Genomic DNA, 24202 nt, shown 5'->3' with positions numbered 1-24202 from the left:
TCTACTAGACAGCCACTAGAGGGCACTTCCATGTTCGTAGAACACGAAAAGTGTGCTATAGCGTCACTGGACGTCCTCACGTTATGTGAGGACCTCCAGCGTCGATGAAATCCCCATAGGAAAGCATTGAAAGCATTTTTCAATGCTTTCCTACGGGGAGGTCTAATGCGTGCATGCCGCGCATGCTTAATAGTTCTCCCCCGCCGGATGACATTGTTGGGGGAGGAGCGTGGGCGGACCCTGAACCAGCGCCGAAGGACATCGGCGCTGGATACAGGTAAGTCACTGAAAGTGTTTTAACCCCTTCAGCAACTTGGGATGGGGGGTGGAGGGAGAGGGGACCTGCAGTGCCAGGAAAACGGTTTGTCCCTTTATGCTGTAAAACATTAATTGCTGTTTTGCCAGATTATATTAAATGCTCATAAAATGGATATTTCAGCTATTTTTGAAGTTGATCCAGAAATGGCAGAAACCTTGTTCGGAGTTATTTATAAGTTCTGGGGAAATTCCTGGACTCCAAAACGGCAGTCGGATTTCTCATTGCATTAACAAGCTGTTAAGCCACAAACTGTTGTATATACTTAATAAGCTTGTTTGTTTTTCCACTTAAAGGAATTTTATAGTGTAAGGAATGCAAATCTTTTTTCCTTACACTATAGTTTCCATTGCGCGCTCCCCCCCCCCCCCCCCCCCCCCCCCCAGTAAGCTATTTACCTAAATTATTTTTACTTGGGTAGTCTTATAACTAAACTGTTGTAATTCCTACACCGTTCACCTGATTTGGATGTAAATACCCTCAAATTGAAGCTGGAAGTCTGCAGTTAAAGTATATCTTGTTTGTTTCATTTCAAACCCGTTGTGTTGTTGTATAGAGCCAAAAAGATTAAAATTGTATCGATGTCCCAATATTTATGGACCTGACTGTATTATAATTGAACTGTTTATTTCTGAAATCTGATATGTGCCAATGTGATCGAAATCCCCCCAAATTATGCTCAGCAAACTCCTGAAAAAGTAAATACCCTCAATCTAAATGTTTCTGGAACTAAATTTTGCAAAGTTAGTGCCGTATAAGACCAGACTATTTCAGTTTTTACAAAAATTATTTGTCCATGAATTTAATGGGCCTATTCTGCATTTTGGGGCATATATTGTCTTATAAATGCATTCCATTTGTCAAGTAGACATCACGAGGTATGTCATATAGTATATTTTAGCCTTATAATACCATTTTAGCATTATATACAGTTTATATATTTTTCATATGCTTTGCGAGTTGGCAGTTTACAAAAAAACTTTATGCTACTGTAACAAATTACTAAATTGTTCTTGGCTCGATCTCCTGAATACAAAATGATCCCCTTTGTGTACCCATGTCAAGTTTTTGTGAAAATACAGAGCTGAATTTATAACTGTCCCATTGCAGTTATAAAAATATTAAAAAAAAAGACATTAAAGATCAAAAATAAAAATAACAAAATGAGGAACTGGAGCAAACTCCAGAAAAAAATTATCAAAATAGCAATAACACTATGTAGCATACAGCCCCCCACTGTTGCTCAGGCAGTTTATTTAAATCCACAAAACAAAATGGAAAAAACAGAGGCTACGCAGAAGTGTGTATAGAGGCTGTTTGAGTCACAGCTAGAAGAGGTGTGGCTAGAGTTGCATAAAACAAAGTGATTTTAAAATTGCATGATTATTTTTTTTTACTTTCATTATATATATATAAATATATATATATATATATATACACATACACATACACACATACATATATACATATATATACAGTAAGAGTCATTAGCTTTTTATGTAATTGTAACATTGTACAACATACAGAAACAAACAATACAGTGAGTAAATCAGTGGGCACTGTTAAAAAGGATACTGCGTTATACTTAATGGAATTCCAATTTGATAGTCATGGATTGCATTTAAGACACGAAGATCATGACACATCGTAACAAAATCCATAGGACAATATTTGTCAACAAAGCATTTTCCGAAAGATGCAGCCTAAAATATAAATGCATACAGATTATGCAATGTTTACTGGAGCCATTAATATGTATAATACATTCTAAGTTGAAGTATATAAAAGAACAAGGAAACACCTAGAACAAAGCATCGTGATTATAAATATTCATTTTCAATATAACCTAATCTACATCTCTGAACAAAAAATTATTTCTAATTAGAAAGTTTGAGGACTCTGCTAAGACCTGGACTCAGATTTTTCCCAAATTTAAATTGAAAAAAAAAAAGAGGCAAAAATAAATCAACTGGAAATTTTCTCCACTCCAGTATAGTCACAACTGGTTATTTTTTCCTCGGTTTCACCATTTGGAACTAATTTGTGAAATTTGGAAATTAAGAGTTTCGACCACTGTTCTTCCCCCTGAGAGTGTATGTTGGTTGGATCTAATGTGTGTTCTATGTGCTACTTTTATGTAATGTGTGTGGTATGTGCTTGCTGTCTAATGTGTATAGTGTGAGTTGGCTGCATGTAATGTGTGTGGTGTGAGTTGGCTGCATAAAACGTGTGTAGCGTGAGCTTGTTGTGTGTATGTGAATTGTCATGTCCAATTACAACTTCTGCCTTACTTGTCTCTTAGCAGCCACTGCCTTTATACCCACGTCTTATGCCAATTTATGTGTTACTTGCTATGTCTAAAATATCTTTTAGCCTCCCATAAGCTACACTTCTGTTCCCTTATTCCACTGCCTGCTATGTTCCAAAACCCCTTCCACTGCCTGCTATGTTCCAAACTCCCTTCCACCCCACCCCTATTCACAGCAATGCTCTATTTCAGCTATAGCCCATTATGCTCTTTGCTCTTTTCCCACCAGCAATGGCCTTTACCATTCTTTGCCATCTCAGACATGACCCATATCATCATTTGCCCTTACAGACATTCGCCATACCTTGGCATTCACAAACATGATTAAAATACATACAACTCTATGAGGGATGTCCTGGAACATGCAGCAAAAAACTGCAGGCTTCTTGGTCAGTTGCTGTGAGTAGGTGGGGTAATGTTGTGCGTGGCTGAAAACCTATAGAAATGATGTCCAGAGTAAGGTGCCTGCCCCTTTGGCCCTACTAACTTTTAGGTTAGCAGTGAGCAGCTGAATTAATGAGTTAATGGGAGTAGGGAGGGGAGATAATGTCATACCATCATATCTCAACACGATTTTCTCCATTGCTATAGAAATAAAAAATGGCCACAAAAAAAAATCTGTCTGCCTAGCGTTCAGCACTATATGTCTTGGGCAATACAAATTACACATCCCTGTAATGATCGACATTTGAATGGTTAATTTTAAAAGGGACAATTCAAGCACCATAACCATTACAGTGTGCTAGAATGTATTTTGTGTTCATGGAATTCATTAGGAATAATGAAAATAAAGTGTATTGTGGTACAAATATGTAGGTGTGGTACGATACACTTGCTTTTATTTAAAATCTTTATTGTTAATAAAATCATTTAGAAACTTACAGTAATATCTGTAACGTTGACTACTGACTTTGACTACTGACCAGGTATCACTGGATCATACCAGGGTTAGATATTGAGATATGCCAGCTGAAAGTGTGTACTAAAACATGGGAAAGCACACAAGGGCCTAGGACCTCAAATGGTAGTGAATCACCCTAAATGGTAGTGAATTAGGGATAACCACACACGAAAAGGATTTGGGAATTATTATAGACAACAAATTAGGCAGCAATATGCAATGTAAATCTGCAGTTGCTAAGGCTAGTAAGGTTTTGTCATGCATAAATTCTCGGGATGAAAATATAATTTTGCCTCGTTAAAAATCCCTGGTAAGACCACACCTCAAATATTCTGCGCAATTTTGGGCACCTGTTCTAAAGAAGGATATCATGGCACTAAAAAAAGTGCAAAGACGAGCTACAAAATTGTTAAAAGGAATGGAGCAGTTTAGTTATGAAGAAAGGTTAAAAACTTAAAATCTCTTTAGTTTGGAAAAATGGCGCCTCAGAGGGCATATGATAACATTATACAAATATATTCGGGGCCAGTACAAACCATTATCTGGAAATCTATTCATAAACAGGGCTATACATAGGACACAAGGTCACACATTTAGGCTGGAAGACAGGAGATTTCATCTTATGGCAAAGTTGTTTTTTTACAGTAATAGCAATAAGGATATGGAATTCTATGCCTGAAGAGGTGTTTTTTTTTTTTTTTCAGAGTCCATACAGATGTTAAAACAACATTTGGATAAATACTTGCAAAACACAGAACATATAGGGATATAATTTCTAATTAGTGGGGTAATAGCTGCTTGATCCAAGGAGACATCTGACTGCAATTTTGTGGTCAAGAAGGATTTTTCCCCCTAGTTTGTTGCAAAATTGGAAGCGCTTCAGACTGGGTTTTTTGCCTTCTTTTGGATCAACAGCAAAAACATATGTGAGGAAGGCTGAACTTGATGGATGCAAGTCTCTTTTCAGCTATGCAACTATGTAACATTGAAAGTTAATTGCCATAAAGCCTCTGCATGTAAGGAAAAAGAATAAAGAAACCGGAAGATAACAGAAATAAAAACACGTTTTCCAATTAATCGCCTAGTGTCAGACTATCCACTGGGTAGTTTAGCATCACTCAATAAGGCAGCATCTTTTTCAGTCGGAAACTGTTATGGAGAGTGGAACGAAGGTGACAATACTCAGGACATTCCAGGAGCAGCCAGCAGTAAGGGGGTTATCAGGCTGCTGAGTGATTTGTTTTTTTTAATACGAAAATGTAGATGCAATTTAAATTTCTATTCATGATGTATATTACAGAGAACTGGTCATGACAGGTTCGCTTTAACTAAAAATATCTCCTTATGCATTAAATATATCTTTCTGTTAGTAATACATTATATATTTAATTGCTTTAGTAGATGTTAGTTGAAAAACAACCGCCTAACCAGAAGCACAGCATCTCAGAACCTTTGTGGGTGTAATGATAATGTAACACCCACCGCAGGTCTCTCCTTCTTCCTGCCCTCATTCTCATGCAAGGGTCCTCGATAAGGACAACAACATAACAGATGACTAGTATTGCTAGTCAACCTAGAGGAGGATATCACCAAAGGAGTTCGGAGAGATCATCTTCTGGAAGGACTGAGAGATCTGAAATTGGCAACAGAATTTTGCTCTGAAGCATCTATGGATGTTACCAGAATGGTGGCTAAAAGCATGAGCCTCTCTATAGCAGCAAGAAGAGCATTGTGGCTACACTCCTGGGGAGCAGACTACGCTTCGAAAGCATCCCTGTGTGCCCTTCCATTTCAAGGTGATCTCCTATTTGGGAAGGTGTTGGATGAAGCTATACATAAGGCCGCAGATGGGAAAAAAGCCTTTCTTCCTCAAGTCAGAAAATATGGTTCTACAACATGGAAAGATAGGCGATATAAAGACCATGCCTTTCGTGAAAGCAGGACATATAAACCTGGGAAAGAGTATTCCAGACCAAATTGGAGAAACACTCAGCAAAAATCTTCCAGAGGAAGAGGAGCAAGACAGGGTAAAAGCTTCTGAATGTGTGCCGGCCCAGCCAGGAATTACAGGAGGAAGACTGCATCTATTTTATCCTGTCTGGGTCAGAAGTGTGACAGACGCCTGGGTCCTATCAATATTGGCAGAAGGATACAGGTTAAAATTCGAGACCATTCCAACAAAGGATGTGTTTACCCAGTCTCGGGTAGCAAAAGGAGAAAAAGAGAAAGCTATGAGGGATTGCATCTCAAAACTCCTAAAAGATCATGTGATAGAATACGTTCCAAAAAGAGAACAGAGAATGGGTCACTATTCGACAGTTTTTTTAGCCCCAAAACCACAAAAGAAGTGGAGACTTATCCTGGACTTGAAGAAGTTGAATTCAAAACTAATAAAAAAATCATTCAAGATGGAATCCATTTCGACTATTATTCCAAACATCAGTGTGGGGGATTGGATGACGTCGATCGATTTAAAGGATGCATACCACCAGATCCCAATCAACAGTGGGCACCGAAAGTTCCTCAGGTTTTGTGTATTTGGAAGTCACTACCAGTTCCGGGGATTTCCATTTGGCCTAAGTCTGGCTCTGAGAACATTCTCAAAGGTGCTCATCGCATTACTTGGACGATTTTCTGATTATAGGTCCATCCAGTCAGACGGTAGCACTCCACACCCAGTTGGTTGTAGAAATCCTCATGAACCATGGTTGGAAACTGAACATGGAGAAAAGTATCATGGTTCCAGCTCAGAAAATTATTTTCCTGGGGGCTGCCATAGATACGGTAATCGGTCAACTGAATTTATCTACGGAAAGAATGGAGAAGATTCAGAAGAAGATCAGGAATCTTCACTACAAGAGATGCATTACAGCTCGGGAATTCATGAACCTTTTAGGATCTCTTACCTCGACTATAGGCTTGGTGAAATGGGCCCATTGGAAGATGCGTCCCATTCAATGGCAGTTTCTAAAAGAATTCAAGAAACAAGAGGGCGACTGGGATCAAGAAATTCCTATCTCTCAAAAAACAATAGACGACCTGAATTGGTGGGAAAAAAACCAAGAACTTATCCAGGGGGTTTGCTCTGGAGGATCCAACATGGATAACAGTTACTACAGATGCAAGTCTAGAAGGTTGGGGTGCACATTTAGAAAAGGAATGGATACAAGGTACATGGACACAGAGAGAGAGAGCAAGTTGCACTCAAACTTAAGAGAACTGAGAGCGATATTATAGGCACTGCAGGGTTTTCGACAAGCAATAACGAATTCTTGGGTGAGAATCCAAACAGACAACAGGGCAGTGGCCTCATATGTAAACAGACAGGGTGGAACCAGAAGCAAGGCTCGATTGCGAGAAATATTTCCATTGATGGAATTTGCTCAAAACAAGCTACAGGGCCTAAAAGCAGTATATCTTCCGGAGAAAGACAATGTTCTGGCAGACTTTCTGAGCAGAACAAAAATTCTTTCAGGAGAATGGCAATTGAACCTGGAGGTATTTCAGCAGATAGCGTTAAGGTGGGGCACACCCCAGGTCGATTTGATGGCTTCGTATGTAAATGCTCAAGTCCTGAAGTTTTTCTCTCTAAAGGCAGAGATGCCTTGTTCCTTCCTTGGGACTTCGAACTGGGGTATGCATTCCCTCCCCTGCCAATGATTCACAGATTGTTGAGGAAAATTCGTAAGGAAAGGAAGACGGTGATTGCTATACTTCCGAGTTGGCCGAGAAGACCGTGGTTCCCACTCCTGAACAAAATGTGCTTGGGTCCTCCGTGGCCTCTTCCTCAGAGAATGGATCTGTTAATACAAGGTCCAACGATGCATCCCAATCCAAACCAATGGAAACTGGCGGCTTGGCTCTTGAAAAGCAGAGACTTTTAGAGCAAGGATTACCAGAACCGGTGGTAAATACACTGCTAAAATCCAGGAAAAATTCCACCTCTGCATGTTACCACAGGATATGGGATACATTTCGATTATGGACAGAAATGAAATCCAAGAATTTCCTACAGCCTTCGAATATAGATATTCTGGAATTTCTAAACAAAGGTCTAGAGAAAGGCCTAAGCTTGAGCACTCTGAAAGTGCAGTCGTCAGCCCTGTCGGCCCTGTGTAACACCTCCTGGGCATTAGACCCTATTATTGCGAGGTTCTTTAAGGCAGCTATACGCATAAGACCTCCATCTAGAAACTATTCTCCTCCTTGGGATCTTCCTTTGGTTCTGGATGTTTTGTCAGAAACCCCCTTTGCTCCATTGGATGAGTTGGGTATTATTAATCTGACATACAAGACTTTGTTCTTGGTGGCAATTACCACAGCAAAAAGAATGTCTGAAATTCAAGCCTTCTCCAGTGATCCGACTCACGTTCAGGTTTTCCATGATAGAATTATTCTAAGACCTAGAATTGAATTCGTACCTAAGGTGGTTTCTCACTTGGCTCAAGAAGTGATTATACCATCCTTTTACCAAAACCCCGCTTCTGCGGAAGAAGTTACCGTATATACTCGAGTATAAGCCGACCCGAATATAAGCCGAGGCCCCTAATTTTACCCCAAAAAACTGGGAAAACTTATTGACTCGAGTATAAGACTAGGGTGGGAAATGCAGCAGCTACTGGTAAATTTCTAAATAAAATTAGATCCTAAAAAAATTATATTAATTGAATATTTATTTACAGCGTGTGTATGAATGCAGCGTGTGTGTATAAGAGCAGCGTGTGTATGAGTGCAGTGTGTGTATGAGTGCAGTGTGTGTATGTGTGCGTGTGCAGTGTGTGTGTGTGTGTGCGTGTGTGCGTGTGTGTATGAGTATGTGTGCAGTGTGTGTATGAATGCAGTGTGTGTGTGTGTGTGTGTGTGTGTTGCAGAGCCTTGGTGGGGAGTGGGAAATTGTATTTATTTTTTTAATTATTTTAATATTTTTTTATGATTAATTTTTATTATTTTATTTTATTTAATTTTTTTTTTTATTATTTTATTTGTTTTCGTCCCCCCTCCCTGCTTTATACATAGCAGGGAGGGGGGCTCCTTCCCTGGTGGTCTAGTGGCATTGGCAGTTCAGTGGGGGGAAGAGGGGGCTGTCAGAGAGTTTACTTACCTCTCCTGCAGCTCCTGTCAGCTCTCTCCTCCTCTGTGCCGGTCCGTTCAGCACCTCTATCAGCTCACACTGTAAGTCTCGCGAGAGACTTACAGTGGGAGCTGATAGAGGTGCTGAACGGACGGCGCGGGGAAGGAGGAAGCTGACAGGAGCTGCAGGAGAGGTAAGTAAACTCTCTGACAGCCCCCACAGCCCCTGTCTGTATTGTGGCAATGCAAATTGCCATAATACAGACTATTGACTCGAGTATAAGCCGAGTTGGGTTTTTTCAGCACAAAAAATGTGCTGAAAAACTCGGCTTATACTCGAGTATATACGGTAAACTCGATCAGTTGGATGTGAGAGAATGTGTTATGAAATATATAGAGGTCTCAAACCGAATTAGAAAGTCGCAACAATTATTTCTTATCCCGTCAGGATTCAGACAGGGAGAGGCGGCCTCTACAGCTACTTTGAGGCGTTGGGTTTCGAACACCATTAAAATGGCATATAAACTCAAAAATCTCTCCCCTCCGGTAAAGATAAAGACACATTCTACGAGAGCATTGGCCACCTCCTGTGCTAATTGGGCAGAGGTTCCTTCTGACGACATATGCAGGGCAGCCACCTGGTCGTCGCCTAATACCTTCATCAAACACTATAAACTGGATGTGGCCTCTTCCTCATCATCATTCGGTAGAGGGGTTTTGTCCTCAGTGAATCTCTCATGAATAAATCTCCTTTGCAGCATATTATTGGAGTATTGGTTTTATTCACCCTCCCTTTTTTTTACGGAGCTTGGGTATTACCCATTAGTGATGCTGCCATGAATGGCCAGGAATATAGAACATTTTCTCCATACTTACCGTAATTTTCTTTTCCTGGCTATAATTCATGGCAGCATCAGCAACCATCCCATAAGAATTTCTTTTAGCTTTAGACTAGACTGTGGGTTAGAAGGAGGAGGGACCTTTTATACCTATATTCTGGTTGTAATTGATTAATTGTTTCCTGTCCTGTTCATGTTAGGGGCGGAGCTAACCCATTAGTGATGCTGCCATGAATTATAGCCAGGAAAAGAAAATTACGGTAAGTATGGAGAAAAATTTCTATATTTCCAACCATAGTGAATTTACCCATTAGTATGGGAAATGATTATAACCTAAATTAATATATTAAGTAAACATTTAATTAACTTTTAAAAAAATGCTTCAATAATGTTAGAAAAACATTCGGAAAGCTTATTAAATTGATGCATTATTTGCACTTACTCTCAACAATGATTTCTGAATTTCTGGTGCATGTTCGTAACCTGCTGCTTCAATACACTTTTCCACTGCTATTGAGAGCAAGTTCTGATCCTTTATTTCACGAAGGTAATCATCAGACTTCTGACTTTCTTTCTAAGAATATAATAGAATATATGCTTTCATGAAATATAAAACAAATGCAAATTTTACATTACAGTACACAAAAATGTCTGAAAAAGTTATCAAAAAGAGGTTGTTTTATTTCTTCAACACCTTAAAATAAATATGTATGACATGGTTTTGAGAATGTTCTAACAAGTTGCAGAACAGTAGTTAATTACTTATTCCCAGACGTTTGTTAATCACCCATTTTTCCTCACCATTATGGTTTGTTTTGTGCATATGGTTTCAGTTTCATGGGGTTACTGAACATCAATCTGAGGCCTTACACAGTCCTCAAACGACTAAGGCATTGGAGACTGTCATTTATACTGTCAGACATTTTGTGTTAAGACAGAAATTAAAAGTGTATTCTGTAAGTCACCATCAGAACAGAGGTGACTCCATTTTGTATTACAATGCAAAGACAGACACAATTTTTTTGATTATATTCACTCAAGCCTGAGCTAAGGAATGCGACTAATATAAACATTGGCAGAGATAAGACATGAGATAAGACATGATGTCTGCAGTGGGGAGTGGGGGGGGGGGTTTGTGTAACAACCCAGAGACAAATATACATATACATTATATATATATATATATATATATATATATATATATATATATAAAGTAAAAAAAAAGTAACTGTACCTTGCCTGTACCTTGCACTCAAACTTCAATTCCAAAACCGGGTGCACTACCAGGGCTCCAAACATCCAAATAGTAGTAGTAGAAGGCTGCACTCATGGATTCCATAAAATTTTACTTTTAATCAGTCTTGTTTTAAAATCAATCAACGTTTCAGTCCTGCTTGAGGACTTTCATTAGGATAATACCATATATATATATAGAAATAAAGTAGTGATAGCACTCCAAGGACTTAGAACATATCGTGAAAAAACTTAGATTTTTATTCAGGCATCTGCCACAGAAGATCAACGTTTCAGTTCTCTAAGGAACTTTTGTCCTTAGTGCCTAGTAAAAATGAACCAAAACCTTTGAAGATTGACAGCTTCTTTGACGAATAGATATCATAAAGATAACCAAGATGACGACAAACGCATCACGAAATTCAGTTATCAAGCCTTATCGAGCCACCCACAAGTACCTCAGACTTCTTTGATCAGCTCTGCGTAAGCATCTGGAAGAAGCTCTGAGACAGGGGCCGGGCCTTCAAGCAGGCGAGAAGAATGGCAGAGGCATGGATTCGCCCGGTAACCCGGCGACGCCTATGCGGATTCCCGCCACAATCTCCCAACGGAGACGGCGCCAACTATCAAGGGGGCGAGATAAAGCAACATGCCTCATAAGCGATGACACTCATCCCCAAACACGCCAGAACATCCGATCGGTCTACCACAAGCAAACCACTGGGGGCCTCAGACCACCCTGCCAGCCATACCAACCCCCGAGCACCTGCCCACAACAGTGAGATGCACTGGAGCAGGAAACAACACACATGGGCCTCGCCAGTGAAGACGGTGATAGAGTCCAGTATCTGTTCCAGAGATTCTGCCGCAGTTTCTGGAACTTCATCTGCAAAACGCCACAAGAAGATGAAGAAATCACCCAAGTTGTCTGCAAAAAACTCTGTAAGAAACATAGAAGCGGTCCCAGCAACAGCCGTCCCGCAAAGCACAACCCAGCACGGAGGGACCAGCGGAGCCGACAGCGGCGCAAATTACGCCGCAGCAAGGTTGGGGACTGACCGCTAGAAAACCTACCCACGGCCAACTGGAGAGAGAGGCTGGGGGCAAGTGCCCTACCGCGAAAGCACAACCACCATCACCCCACCAAGTGAGTGGGCCACCCCCGGGCAGGACACCCCCATGATGGACACAACGAAACCCCGGTGGGTATAGGCTGAAAAGGGTATCCTCACAGGTATATGGCGCTGGACTCTAGCTTCTGCCTTATACACCCCATGGGACAAGGTCACCCCACAGTCCAGACACTCGTCTCGCAGCATGTGCCTATATTGAACTGGGAACAACTAAACTCATATTGCACTGCCTAGCCATGCAGGTTATTAGTTATTAGATTCACTCTTCACATAGTCCTGCCTGTAAGCCGTGCCACAACATACTGCTAGTCCAGCTGAGTTAAGCTTAACATGCAAGCACTTGGCAACCACACAAGCAACTACAGTAATGTCCTAGCTAGCATGTGACTTAATATATGGTTCTAACCGCATCAGCATAGCTAACCTAGCTCCAGTGAGCACTAATTGTTTTTTTTTCTTTTGTTTGTCTCATTTACAATTACTCTTACATTTTTAATTACTCAGATCTTACGTTTAGATCCAAAGTTAAGCTTGTTTTACTATACTAAAAAAGTGCAGAATACCCATATGTCATGACACAATATCTGTTGTATTTTCCTATTATGACTATCGCTGCCATCATGGCACCACAATTGTTAATCGATGCACAATAAAAATAAAGAATAAAAAAAAAAATTCAGCAATAATATAAAGAGTCTCTTAAAGTACAGCGAAGACCTGGAGTGTATATTCTTCAGTCCTTGCTTTGAATCCTCAGTGGTAAATATGAAATACAAAAGCAGAAATAGAGACCAATAGTGCAAAACCGTTTTAGGAAAGCTGGATCACGAACAACATAGAAGTAGAGAAGTGCCAACTCACAATTTAAAGAGCTATGCCCAGCTCTAGGTAAAACAGCATAAAGTGGTATTTAATACTCCCCACATGTAGGATATAACTGGACACTTGGAGGTGTATCCTCAAGACTTCTAACAGCATTCCAGATAAGCATCAGCATATAAAATACATAAAAGGGGGAAAAACCCAATGCTGCAATAATGTAGGTTAACTGCAACAACAGACAACACTGAGGTCCTAAGAGTGCAAACTTACAATTGGGAGAGCTATAACCAGCTCTGAGTAAAACAGCAAACAGTGGTATTTAAACTCCCCACATGAAGGATATCCTTCTAGGATATGCTTGCAGTGCCGGTCTTATGAAATTAGAATCACAAGAGAGGGCCCATATTGTTTACCGTATAAAAAAACAGCAGTAAAAGGTAAAATGAAACGTACCGTATATACTCGAGTATAAGCCGACCAGAGGCCCCTAATTTTACCCCAAAAAACTGGGAAAACTTATTGACTCGAGTATAAGACTAGGGTGGGAAATGCAGCAGCTACTGGTAAATTTTTCAATAAAATTATAGCCCCCCAAAATTATATTAATTGAATATTTACTTACAGTGTGTGTATATAATGAATGCAGTGTGTGTGTATGAATGCAGTGTGTATATGAGTGCAGTGTGTATATGAGTGCAGTGTGTGTGTGTATGAGTGCAGTGTGTGTGTGTATGAGTGCAGTGTGTGTGTGTGTGTTGCAGAGCCTTGGTGGGGGTTATTATGATTTTTTTTATGATTTTAATAAAAATGTTATTTTTTTAAAATATTATTATTTTATTATTATTAATATATTATTTTTTTTCGTCCCCCCTCCCTGCTTTATACATGGCAGGTAGAGGGGCTCTCACTCCCTGGTGGTTCAGTGGCATTGGCAGTTCAGTGGAGGGGCGCTGGCAGAGAGCATTTACTTACCTCTCCTGTAGCTCCTGTCAGCTCCATTCTACTCCGCGCAAGTCCCAGTGTAAGTCTTGCGAGAGCCGCACTATGACCCCGCGGCTCTCACGAGACTTAAAGTGGGAGCTGACAGGGGAGCTGACCGGACCGGAGGAGAAGGGAGCTGACAGGAGCTGCAGGAGAGGTAAGTAAACGCTCCCTGCCAGCCCCCCTCCTACACAGCCCCATGCCATAATACAGACATTGACTCTAGTATAAGTCGAGTTGGGGGTTTTCAGCACAAAAAATGTGCTGAAAAACTTGACTTCTACTCGAGTATATACGGTACTTACAGTGTTCAGAGCAGCCACACTGTATTCAAAAATGGACGTTGGGGCGGTGATCTGAAGGGAAGCAGCTGAAACCTGGAGGGAAGATAGTAACCGTAACAGAAAAAGAAATAGGAGAGGAACAGCGCTACAGTACTGATCACAGGGGAGAATAGAGCTGCACACCTGAGGGGAAGGGTAAAAAAAGGGGTACGGCTATGGGACCAGGTTTGCCCCCAGTTATGTCAATTTATTCATGGCAGATTGGGAAGCAGAGGAAGTTTGGGGAAATCATGACTGGAGGGCTAACCTGGTCTCCTATTTTCGTTATATCGACAACCTATTTTTCATCTGGAAAGGCACCGATCGCTCCCTTAAACTTTTTTTAGAACACCTCAACCAGAATGACAGAGGCATTGTTTTAACCTCAGAATTTAGCAAAGAAGAAATCAGCTTTTTAGATTTAAAAATGTTTTATTAAATAAGGAAAACTAAATACAAAAACTTTTTTTTAAAAAAGTGTGCACTAACAGAGTCATTGATCAAAATACCTGTTATCATACACCTTGGCTGGAAAGTGCTCCTAAAAGCCAAATTTTAAGACTTAACCCCTTAAGGACCAAACTTCTGGAATAAAAGGGAATCATGACGTGTCACACATGTCATGTGTCCTTAAGGGGTTAAAAGAAATTGCACACTCGACGAAGATTTTTATGAACAAAGCAACATTTTAAAAAACTATTTTTTAGAAAAACACTATCCAGAGGACAAACTTGACACCATACTTACTAAAATCAAGTCTAATGACAGGAGTAGCCTGCTGAAACATAAAAATTAAAGTATTAATACTACCCCATCCATCTCCATAATCTTTGATTACAATAATAAGAATAGGGACATAAGGAAAACGATCCAGAAACACTGGCACATTTTATCTGAAGACCCCGTTCTCAATAAGCTCATTCCAGAAAAACCCAACATCATTTTTAGAGGTGCTCCTAATTTCAAAACTCCTTTAACCAAAAATTACACTAAGACCCACAAAAAAAAAACACCATACACTCTGTCTAATGTTAAAGTATTTTTAAGTGCAGGAAATGTATCGTCTGCAAGACTACCCAAATGTCAGTACCTAATAAGACCACTGAATTCAAATATAATATTACTAATATAAGTTACAATATTAAACATTTTATCACATGCTGCACTAAAATGTTATACATCTACTGGAGTGCCCTTGTGGCCTCCAGTATGTGGGCATGACGTCCAGATTTTTAAAAACTAGGATATCCGAGCATTGCCGTAACATCAGGAATGGATTTGAGAATCATACAGTGTCTAGGCACTTTTTAACACATCACCAAAAAACCTCTAACGTTCTTAAATTCACCCCTATCCAAATATGTAATATCCCATGGAGGGGTTGCGATAAAAAAAATATTCTGGTAAAATCCGAAATGGAATGGGTTTTTAACTTGAAGACATTAAACCGTGAAGGTCTAAATGCAGACTTTGACCTTTTTAATTTTTTTATAATTGTTTATACGGGTACTTTATGCTATATCATATTATTATTCCCTTTTTTTTCTCATAATAGTGTACTCTTATTATTCACTACCCTCTATTTATATGTATAATCTGTGTATAGGGTCTATTGTATTTATTTCTCATTTCATTTCATTTTATTTTATTAGCTCCTATGGCTTAATCCATTTATTTTTATTCTCATATGGAGTTTGTATGTTTATATAGGTTTCACTATTTCACCCTGCCCCTATCCCCCATCACTAGATTATAATATGGCCGCCTACGTATTCATCCCACTTCCCTGCATCTATTTTCAATCCCCCTTCCTGTTACTACGAGAAGAGTAATTACAATCACTCCCTCCTACTTTCGACCGCTTAGGACCGCCCCCTTTTCCCTCTGATCACGTCCTACAAACGGACGCGATCATAACTACACTCCCCACCCTGCAATCTGCCGGCTCCGCCCACCCCCTGTCACTCTAAAACACCCACTCCCACGGTTAAAAATGGCCGCGACCTTGCGACCTTTCTCAAGTTTAAAGCTTAAATGCTTACCTTTACTTTCACCATAAGTCACTTTTCCTCAGTTGAATAAAGGTTCTGCATGGGATTCAAATGTCCCTATATATAATATATTGGAAAACGAGCATTATCTACTGTTTTACTTGTTCTATTGTTTTAATGTGTATAAATACAATTTTTTTTTAAAAATCAGGTGACCGCAGTCATGCGGCAATGACGTCATTTTGGAGCCAATCTTCAAATTTTATGCCATACAGTCCGCCCACGTAGACATCTTCACCTGGTCGGACCACAGCCCAGTGCGGATGATCTTAACCTCACCCCTAACCCAACCCCGAAAGAGGTCATGGCGCCTGAGCGACTCCCTGCTGCTTGATTTGGACATCCGAGAACAGATCACACAAGCACTGGCCTCCTACTTTGAAGAAAACCCAGCACACGCTCAAGTCCACAGACTCAAGACCTCCACAGGCCGAAGAACTCAAATACCAGAGGAAATCACGGGGGGATTCCGAACATACTACTCCTCTCTAGACAAGCTGATGGGGAGGACAGGAGGGAGGATTGAGAACGGGAGTGGAGCCAATTTCTGGAGACCTATGTCGCCTCCACCCTCCAGGCAGACGACGCCATGACACTCGATGCCCCGATTACAGACACAAGTTGCTGGGGGCCATCAAAACCGCAAAGACTGCCCGAGCACCGGGGCCGGAAGGACTGACGCTGGACTATTCTGAGTAATTCAGCAACATCCTGATCCCACGACTTACTAAAGCCCTTAACACATTGACCACAAGTGCCCGGTTCGAAGGACCAAGGGGGGAATGAGCCGGACTGGGCATGACCGGAACCTGGGGAGTGGCTTGGGGAAAGGGAGGGTAACCGGGGTAGGGCAGGGCCATGGGATATGGGAAGGGGTAGGGCCAGGCAGGGGAGGGCAGTAGAGTAGGGTGGGTAGGTACATTTAAGGAGGTAGGGTATTGGACTGGGGTGGAGCCGGTTATGGGAGGAGACAGAACGGGATTGGTAGGGATGGGTGCAGAAGGAGGAGTCGGAGCAAGGGAGGGAGGGGTAGTTAGTTGGGTGGATGCTGATGGGAGGGGATTAGCTACGGAGAGGGATTGCAGGGAGGAAATGGCAGATGAAATGTTAGGATTAGGCATGGAAGGTAGCGTGGGGATGGATGAGGATGATGGGACTGTTAGAGACGGGGAAGGGGTAAAGAAAGATCCATCAGAATTCAGGACCGGGCAGACAGGGGAGGTGATGGGATGGGATTCGGGAGGATTTGGAGTGGGGAACATAGTCAGCTGGCTATCACCTATTGCTGACTGAACCTTGGGGATAGACATCCCCTGGGCGCCATTTTGGGGCGCTGGCTGAGGGTAAACCCCAGCAACACAATTCTTATGATACACAAACAATTTCACACCTTTGTGATTTATCTCTTCCTCAACCCAACCTTCTAACTGAATAGCCTTCGCTACTCTGTACCATGCTTCAGCAGTCTTTAATAAATCATTATCTGTAAGCTTGCCTTTCATTTCTGCCAGTAACTTGCGCCAACTTTCTGGTTGCAATCTTCCACATGTCGGTACAGCAATTTTACATACTTTTGCAATCTTTTCAACACCTTTAACCATCTCCTCACCCTCTCTGTTTTCTACCAAATCACATGCTAACCAGCCCTTACTGGGCTTACCTAAATCCTGTCCCATAGTCCCTTTACCCCTATACCAGCGTCCTAGATAGAGAGAGAGAGAGAGAAAATTGAACAGGAACGTCTACAATGCTCGACTGCCACCCGAGAACCGTGGGACTTTCTCAGGTGCGTCTTCCCAAAACGTAGACTAGTCACTGAATCCGCCTACCCGGGGTGGTAGACACGGATTGGAGCGAGGTGAGAAGTGTGTGACCAATCACTTCTCTTTTAAGAGAAATGGGAGTGGATAGTATAATAATATAGGAAGTGTAGAAAAGATGAAAGGCAAGGAAAATCCTTAGAGACAGACACAGGAGTTCATGAGACTCCTAATTAAACAGACAAGACAACAATACAATTGAAATACAGTGCATGCATCACAGTTCAAATGAAATCAACAATAATCCCTTTCCTTTACTCGTGTGCTTACTCCAAAGTCACCTCCCTCAACCCCGTAGTGTCTCCGCTCGGAGAACGACTTTCACAAGTCTCACTACCAGCGGCCACGGAAAACAACTGACACCGGTCCGAATTCCGTCAGCCTCCCTCTACTCAGCAGTCCACAAGAATGTGGCCACCTCTATCCTCACTCCCGTAGTGCCCCTATAAAACCCACTTATAAGTCTCACTACCACGTGATGCGGAAAACAAGCAATGCCTACTTGAATCCCCCCAGGAAACAGAGTCCCCTGCCACAAGACTAAGTCCCCTACCACAAATAAACAGAAAACTGGAATTCCACCAGCCCCAGCGCTCAGGGTTGTGGTTACCAAAAGAAAACTGGAATCCCCCCAGCCGAAGCTGAGGTTTACCAAAACTGGAATCCCCCCAGCCTCAGTACTCGGGGCAGTGGTTACCAAACTTGGAATTCCACTAGCCCCAGCACTCGAAGCTGTGGGTTACCACGTGCACAATGAGGCTAGCTGGGCTCTCAAAGTGTCACAAGAAGGATCACAGGAAATTATGAGTCTACACAAAATCCACAGTTCCAACAATCCCCTTTTTCCTTACAGCCACAGCCACGAGGCTCCTAAAAGAGGTAAACAGGCAAAGAAGACCCCCAGGAACGCATCCACAGGTCAACCCCCCTTTTTCCCTACAACCACAGCACCGTGGTTCCTAAAAGGAGTAAAACAGGCAACAGAAGACCCCCAGGAACGCATCCACAGGTCCACCCCCCTTTATCCCAAAAGGGGTAAAATACAAACAGATAGACAGACAAACTGAAGACCCAGGCAAGTCCCCTCAGGTCCACCCCCCTTTATCCCAAAAAGGGGAAAACAAGCGAAACAGAGAACCCCAGGCAAATCCCCTGCAGGTCCACCCCCCTTTATCTCAAAATGGGGAAACAGGCAAACAATTCAAACACACCCAGGCAACAGATAGACTAAAATGCAGGTAAACAAGTGAGTAACGAGACACCGGGCAAGATATTACCTGTCTTTGATGTCCTCCCGGGAAGCAGTCACAGACACGTGGACGGGTCAATCAAAGGGGCCGGAACATACCGGTGGCTCTGCAGAAGTCTCTACCGTGTACCTGGAGGTGATCAATCTCCTTTCCTTCCCCCTGGATTCCTCCGTCCACCCTTGTCTTCCTTAGGACGGCTCACCGGCCGGACATAGCCCGAGGCCCCACGTTGGGCGCCAAGTTGTTATGGTACTTTTTAGCAGTAAACCAAAATGTTTAAATGTCTATCTGTTCCTGTCCAAATTAATAAAATTGAATTGCGTATATACGCTGAAGTAATTAAGTCTGACACACAAGGTTCAGGTTAAAATAACTTCGAGAAAATTTATTGGCAAGTGATTAAAAAGCGGGCGCGCAGGCCCTTTTAAGAGGCATTTTACGTCATCATTGATTATTAGAATATCAGCAAATAAACATCATTAATTGGATTAATTGTTAAGTGTCGGGATTAGTGTCCTCCTATCAATATTATTAATTGGCTCAAAAACTAAGTGGTTAGTCCCGTGCCCACCCACCAAGAGGTGGGATTGTTCTGGACACGGGTGGGGACAAGGGGGTATTGAGCGTCATTTTACACAGTCGGTGATCTCAGGCCTCGTGGCCAGGTGCAAGGTCTCTTATGAATAGAACATTTCATTACTACTGTGTTCTCATGGCCTTCAAATGATACTATGTTGCAAGTTAAGGAAAAGTCAGCAATTCCTGTGTTAATCATGTCTTTGTTAGAACATACAGTCTTTGTCTTATTGTATTAGATGTGCTGGGAAATTCTGTCAAGTAAGGTAGTTTTAAAATGAACAAGTTAGGTTATGAGGACAAAATGGAGGAATGAAGAAGTCAGGTTAGGAGGACAAAATGGAGGATTCACAATATGAGGTTAAAATGGAGTTAGTGCAATAATTGGATATAAGTACAATAAGGATATTTTTAATAATCCCACATCACCATCAGGAATCACTATCCACTACGATCACTATCCTCCCCAAGCCAGGGAAAGATCCGGAATCTTCCGGGAGCTATAGACCAAAATCATTACTCAACGTGGATATCAAACTCCTTGCGAAGGTCCTCGCGTCCAGGCTCGGTGCGAAACTCCGGGACCTAGTCCAACCGGATCAAACAGGGTTCATCCCAAGAAGAGAGGCACGTGACAGCACTTTGCGAGTACTCGCAATCCAACATCTAGCACGCAGGGAGAAGATTCCCCTACTCCTCCTCTCCACAGACGCGGAGAAAGCTTTTTAACGAGTGGACTCTGCCTTCCTCATGGCCACACTGCGTTGTGTTCGGCTTCCGAGTAAAATGGATGCACTGGATGACTCCTCGAACGCACAGGTACGAGTGAACTGGGCCCTGACGGAAAGCTTTGCGATACACAACGGAACACTACAGGGCTGCCCACTCTTCCCGCTACTGTTCGCACACTCCTTGAAACCACTACTGGAGGCGGTGAGACGGAACGGACACATTGAGGGCTTCCAATGGAGGGGCACGACACACAAGGTGTTTTGACCTGACGTTTTTCGTCACCAACCCCCACACAACTGTACCACACTTGCTCGAACTGCTGGAGTTGTACGGGACGAAAGCGGGCCTCAAACTCAATCTATCCAAATGCGAGGTCCTGGGCGTCTCCCTCTCAGCTACTGAGGCAGCAGAACTTAAATCCCGGCTGCCCTTCCGGTGGTGTCCCTCCCAGATGAAATACCTGGGGACTTGGGTCACAGCTGACTCCCAGGATCTCTACGAGAGGAACTTTGTGCCTCTATTACACCGAATACAACAAGACCTCAAGAAGTGGCACTACTCACATATATCATGGCTCGGGCACATTGCGGTCATCAAGATGAACGTCCTACCCAGACTCCTCTAGCTTTTTCAGACAATCCCAATAGCCCTACCCACATCATACTTCGCTTCCTTACGCTCCACTACACTACGATACGTATGGAGAACCGGGAAACCACGAGTTAGACATGACTTACTAGGCCTCCCGAGGCAGAGGGGCGGCCTGGCTCTCCCGGACTTAGGTACCATCAAGCTACAGCGCTCCAAAGGGCGTTGGAATGGCATTCACATCCAAAACAAAAACTGTGGATAACACTAGATAAGGATAGCATGGGGCACCCCCTTCTCACACATGATGCCCCACTCCAATATGGTTGAAAGTACACTTCCAGGATTTGCACATTAAAGAGTAGCGTAACGTCATATCCGGTATGACGTCACGCCCATTTCGGAACGTTAACTGTACCTATATGAGTACAATATCATCTGAACTATAATACATCATTACCCCAACTTCTCCCTTGCAGACAGGACTATCATTATATAAGTGGAACTGCAACAAAGCCATTTCAGCTCATAGGCATTCCAAGCTGGAATACATATCAACGACCATGGTGGATAGACGCCGCGTCACTTCCGGAATGACGCGTGCGTTCCACCGTGGCTACAGGAACCTTCAATCAACACACCAAGAAGCCATCCTCCATCAAGAGACTGCCTATATAAACAGAACTTAGAGAGGACTACACCACACTTCTGAAGAAGCCTCTGGAGAGGCGAAACATTTTAAGTGGGTCTTTTTGAGCACTTATAATATTGTTTTAATGCTATTTTTTATATGGTTAATAAATAGTGTATTTTATTTTACATTTACACTTTTTTATTTTTCCATTTATCGCGTCCTGGGTCATCATATCCTTAGGTGGGGATTATACCACCAATGTTCTATACACCAGAGCAAGTTTTGCTCTGGGAAATATGAGTACATTTCTTTTGCTTTTTCACTCCTCTGTTATATATATACTTATTTCACCATTGGAGTATTCTGTATATTTATCTCCACATATGACCTATATGCTGCACTTCATCTGAGCCATTCTAGGACGTCTGTTCCTGCATATATCCTTAGACAGGGATTGTTCCGTCCATGCGCTGAAACAGCAGAGCTCTGAAGTAACTCAATCAAATGTGAGTGTAATCACACTAGATTACTCACCACGAATTCACTGTATATATTGTATTGCGCTATTATTGTTCTTTGTGGGGTTTTTTAGGTCAAATACAATACTATATATTTTTTAATCTATATGTTTGTGAGGTTATTTTTTTTTTATCTCTAAGGAGCCACTTCCAAGCTCTTTCAACAAAGGTAAATTACATTTTACATCATTTAGTACGCAATTCCCTCCCAAATTATTTCTTTAGGCTCTTATATGGCATATGGACCAGAGATGTAACTAGGAATTGCAGGGCCGTGATGCAAGAATCACTGAAGGACCCCCTATACACTCTCACTGATACACATACATTGACATACAGTCACTGACACACTCACACAGTCATTGATACACACAGTGTTTAACACACATTTTCAGTGACAAACACACTCACTTAATGACAACTAACACACTCACTGACAGAGAAACACACTTATTTGACACAAATTGATAGAAACAGAGTCATTGATTTGACAACACTGACATACACTTTCACTGAAAGACACCCACTCTCATTGACAAACAGTCACTGACAGACACATACTCTCTCTGATTTGACACACACTCACTGACACATACAGACACTCATTCACGTATTGACAGACACACTCTGATTGGAAACAGACACACTCTATGTGACCATGGTACTCTGGCCACTGGCCTCTACTAAATAGAAGTCTGAACAAAATCTAGTTTGAACCTTCTAAAGTCACAAAACGCTTGACAGCCGATATTTGATTACAAGTAAAAAATCAAGTACTTTGAATGAATTCTCTCAACACTAAATAGAGTATGATCAACTTTCCCCATTACTATAATTACAGGGGGGCTGCCATACTAATAGATCACATCTTGGCCCTATACAGGCACCTGGAAAATCCAACTTTGAGTTAGACGATCTTCCCCTTTTCCCTGGATATGTTTAATGTGATTATTTGGGTATTTAACAAAGTTTCTGTGCTTGGAAAATTATGTGCACACACAAGTTATATCTAAATCTGTATGCATGATGATCCTTTTATATTGGATATTTAAATTTTTAAATGCTGTTTTTTTTATAAACAAACACAGATTGTGAATAAATGTTTTATTTGGATTTTAAGTAATTATGGACAATGTGTGCAACTGTGGAAAGCTACAAGCAGGGGAGGGCTGGCAGCCTTAGGCCTGGGGGGCAAACCCAGTCAAGTGGCCCATTGCACCACCAAATCAGAGCAATGGTGCCCACCTTTTCCTGGTTTTATAACGGATATTGATGTTATGCTAATCAGTAGCTCTTTGCCATACGCGCTCCTTCACGGCTCTGACTTTAAATGTCAGAGCGCAGGCTGAGAATCTCTGAGCCTGTGCTCTGACTCACTAACTGAGTGCCGGAACCACGAGGGAGGGGTTATAATCTGACTGCACCTACTGCTGGTGCACACCAGTGGACCACCAGCGAATCGTTTAAATTGAATATGCTGGTGTACCCAACTTGTGAGCTGTGTTGTCCGCCGGGTGCCTCTGTTGTCATGGCACCCTGCGTGACTGCACAGTTTGGACACCCCAACGTCTGGCTCTGCTGACCCACACTGATGTTAATACTTAGACATCCCTCAATATTAATACAGACATCAGAGTAAACACCAATAAACTGTGGAAACAGAGCTGATTCCCCCCCCCCCCCCCCCCCCCCAAATTTATAAAGATTTGCTTACTGGATTTGTTGTAAGATTAAATCATGCCTCCTCCTCTCTCTCTCCCGTGCGCTGCTCTGTAGGCTGGGAGGAAGTGAAGAGTAATCACAATCTCCCAGCACAGCGGCACCTGTGGCTGCATGGGGAACAGCTGAATTTGCCGTCCCCATGTGACATCACAATGCCCCACCCATATGATCTGCCATATGAACTAACGCCAGTGCTGCACACAGTGTGTGTTTACATTAAAAAGCCTGCAGGGACCGGCTATAGACACCAGAACCACTTCATTAAGCTGCAGTCGTTTTAGGGACTATAGTGTCCCTTTAATATGAGGTAAATTATAGATTAGTGTCACTAATAATATACTAGATTGCCTACTTACAACTAGATGAGGATGATGATGGGCTGCAG

General features: G+C 42.1%; 1 protein-coding gene across 2 annotated transcripts in view; it reads right to left on the bottom strand.

Moving 5' to 3' along the window:
* VPS16 (VPS16 core subunit of CORVET and HOPS complexes) overlaps positions 1–24202 on the bottom strand; it is a 190055-nt gene that overhangs the window by 120930 nt on the left and 44923 nt on the right. For both annotated transcript variants that reach the window (XM_063430209.1, XM_063430211.1), the window contains exons 12-13: positions 9877–10008; positions 1892–2019 (exon numbers count right to left, since the gene is read on the bottom strand). In XM_063430209.1, coding sequence (XP_063286279.1) covers positions 1892–2019; positions 9877–10008 — 260 coding nt within the window. The remainder of the gene's footprint in view (positions 1–1891; positions 2020–9876; positions 10009–24202) is intronic.

This window comes from Pelobates fuscus, chromosome 8 (assembly GCF_036172605.1).
Source record: "Pelobates fuscus isolate aPelFus1 chromosome 8, aPelFus1.pri, whole genome shotgun sequence".
NCBI lineage: Eukaryota > Metazoa > Chordata > Amphibia > Anura > Pelobatidae > Pelobates > Pelobates fuscus.
The sequence above is the reverse complement of the archived record's forward strand: the minus strand, read 5'-3'. Positions and strand labels throughout refer to the sequence as shown.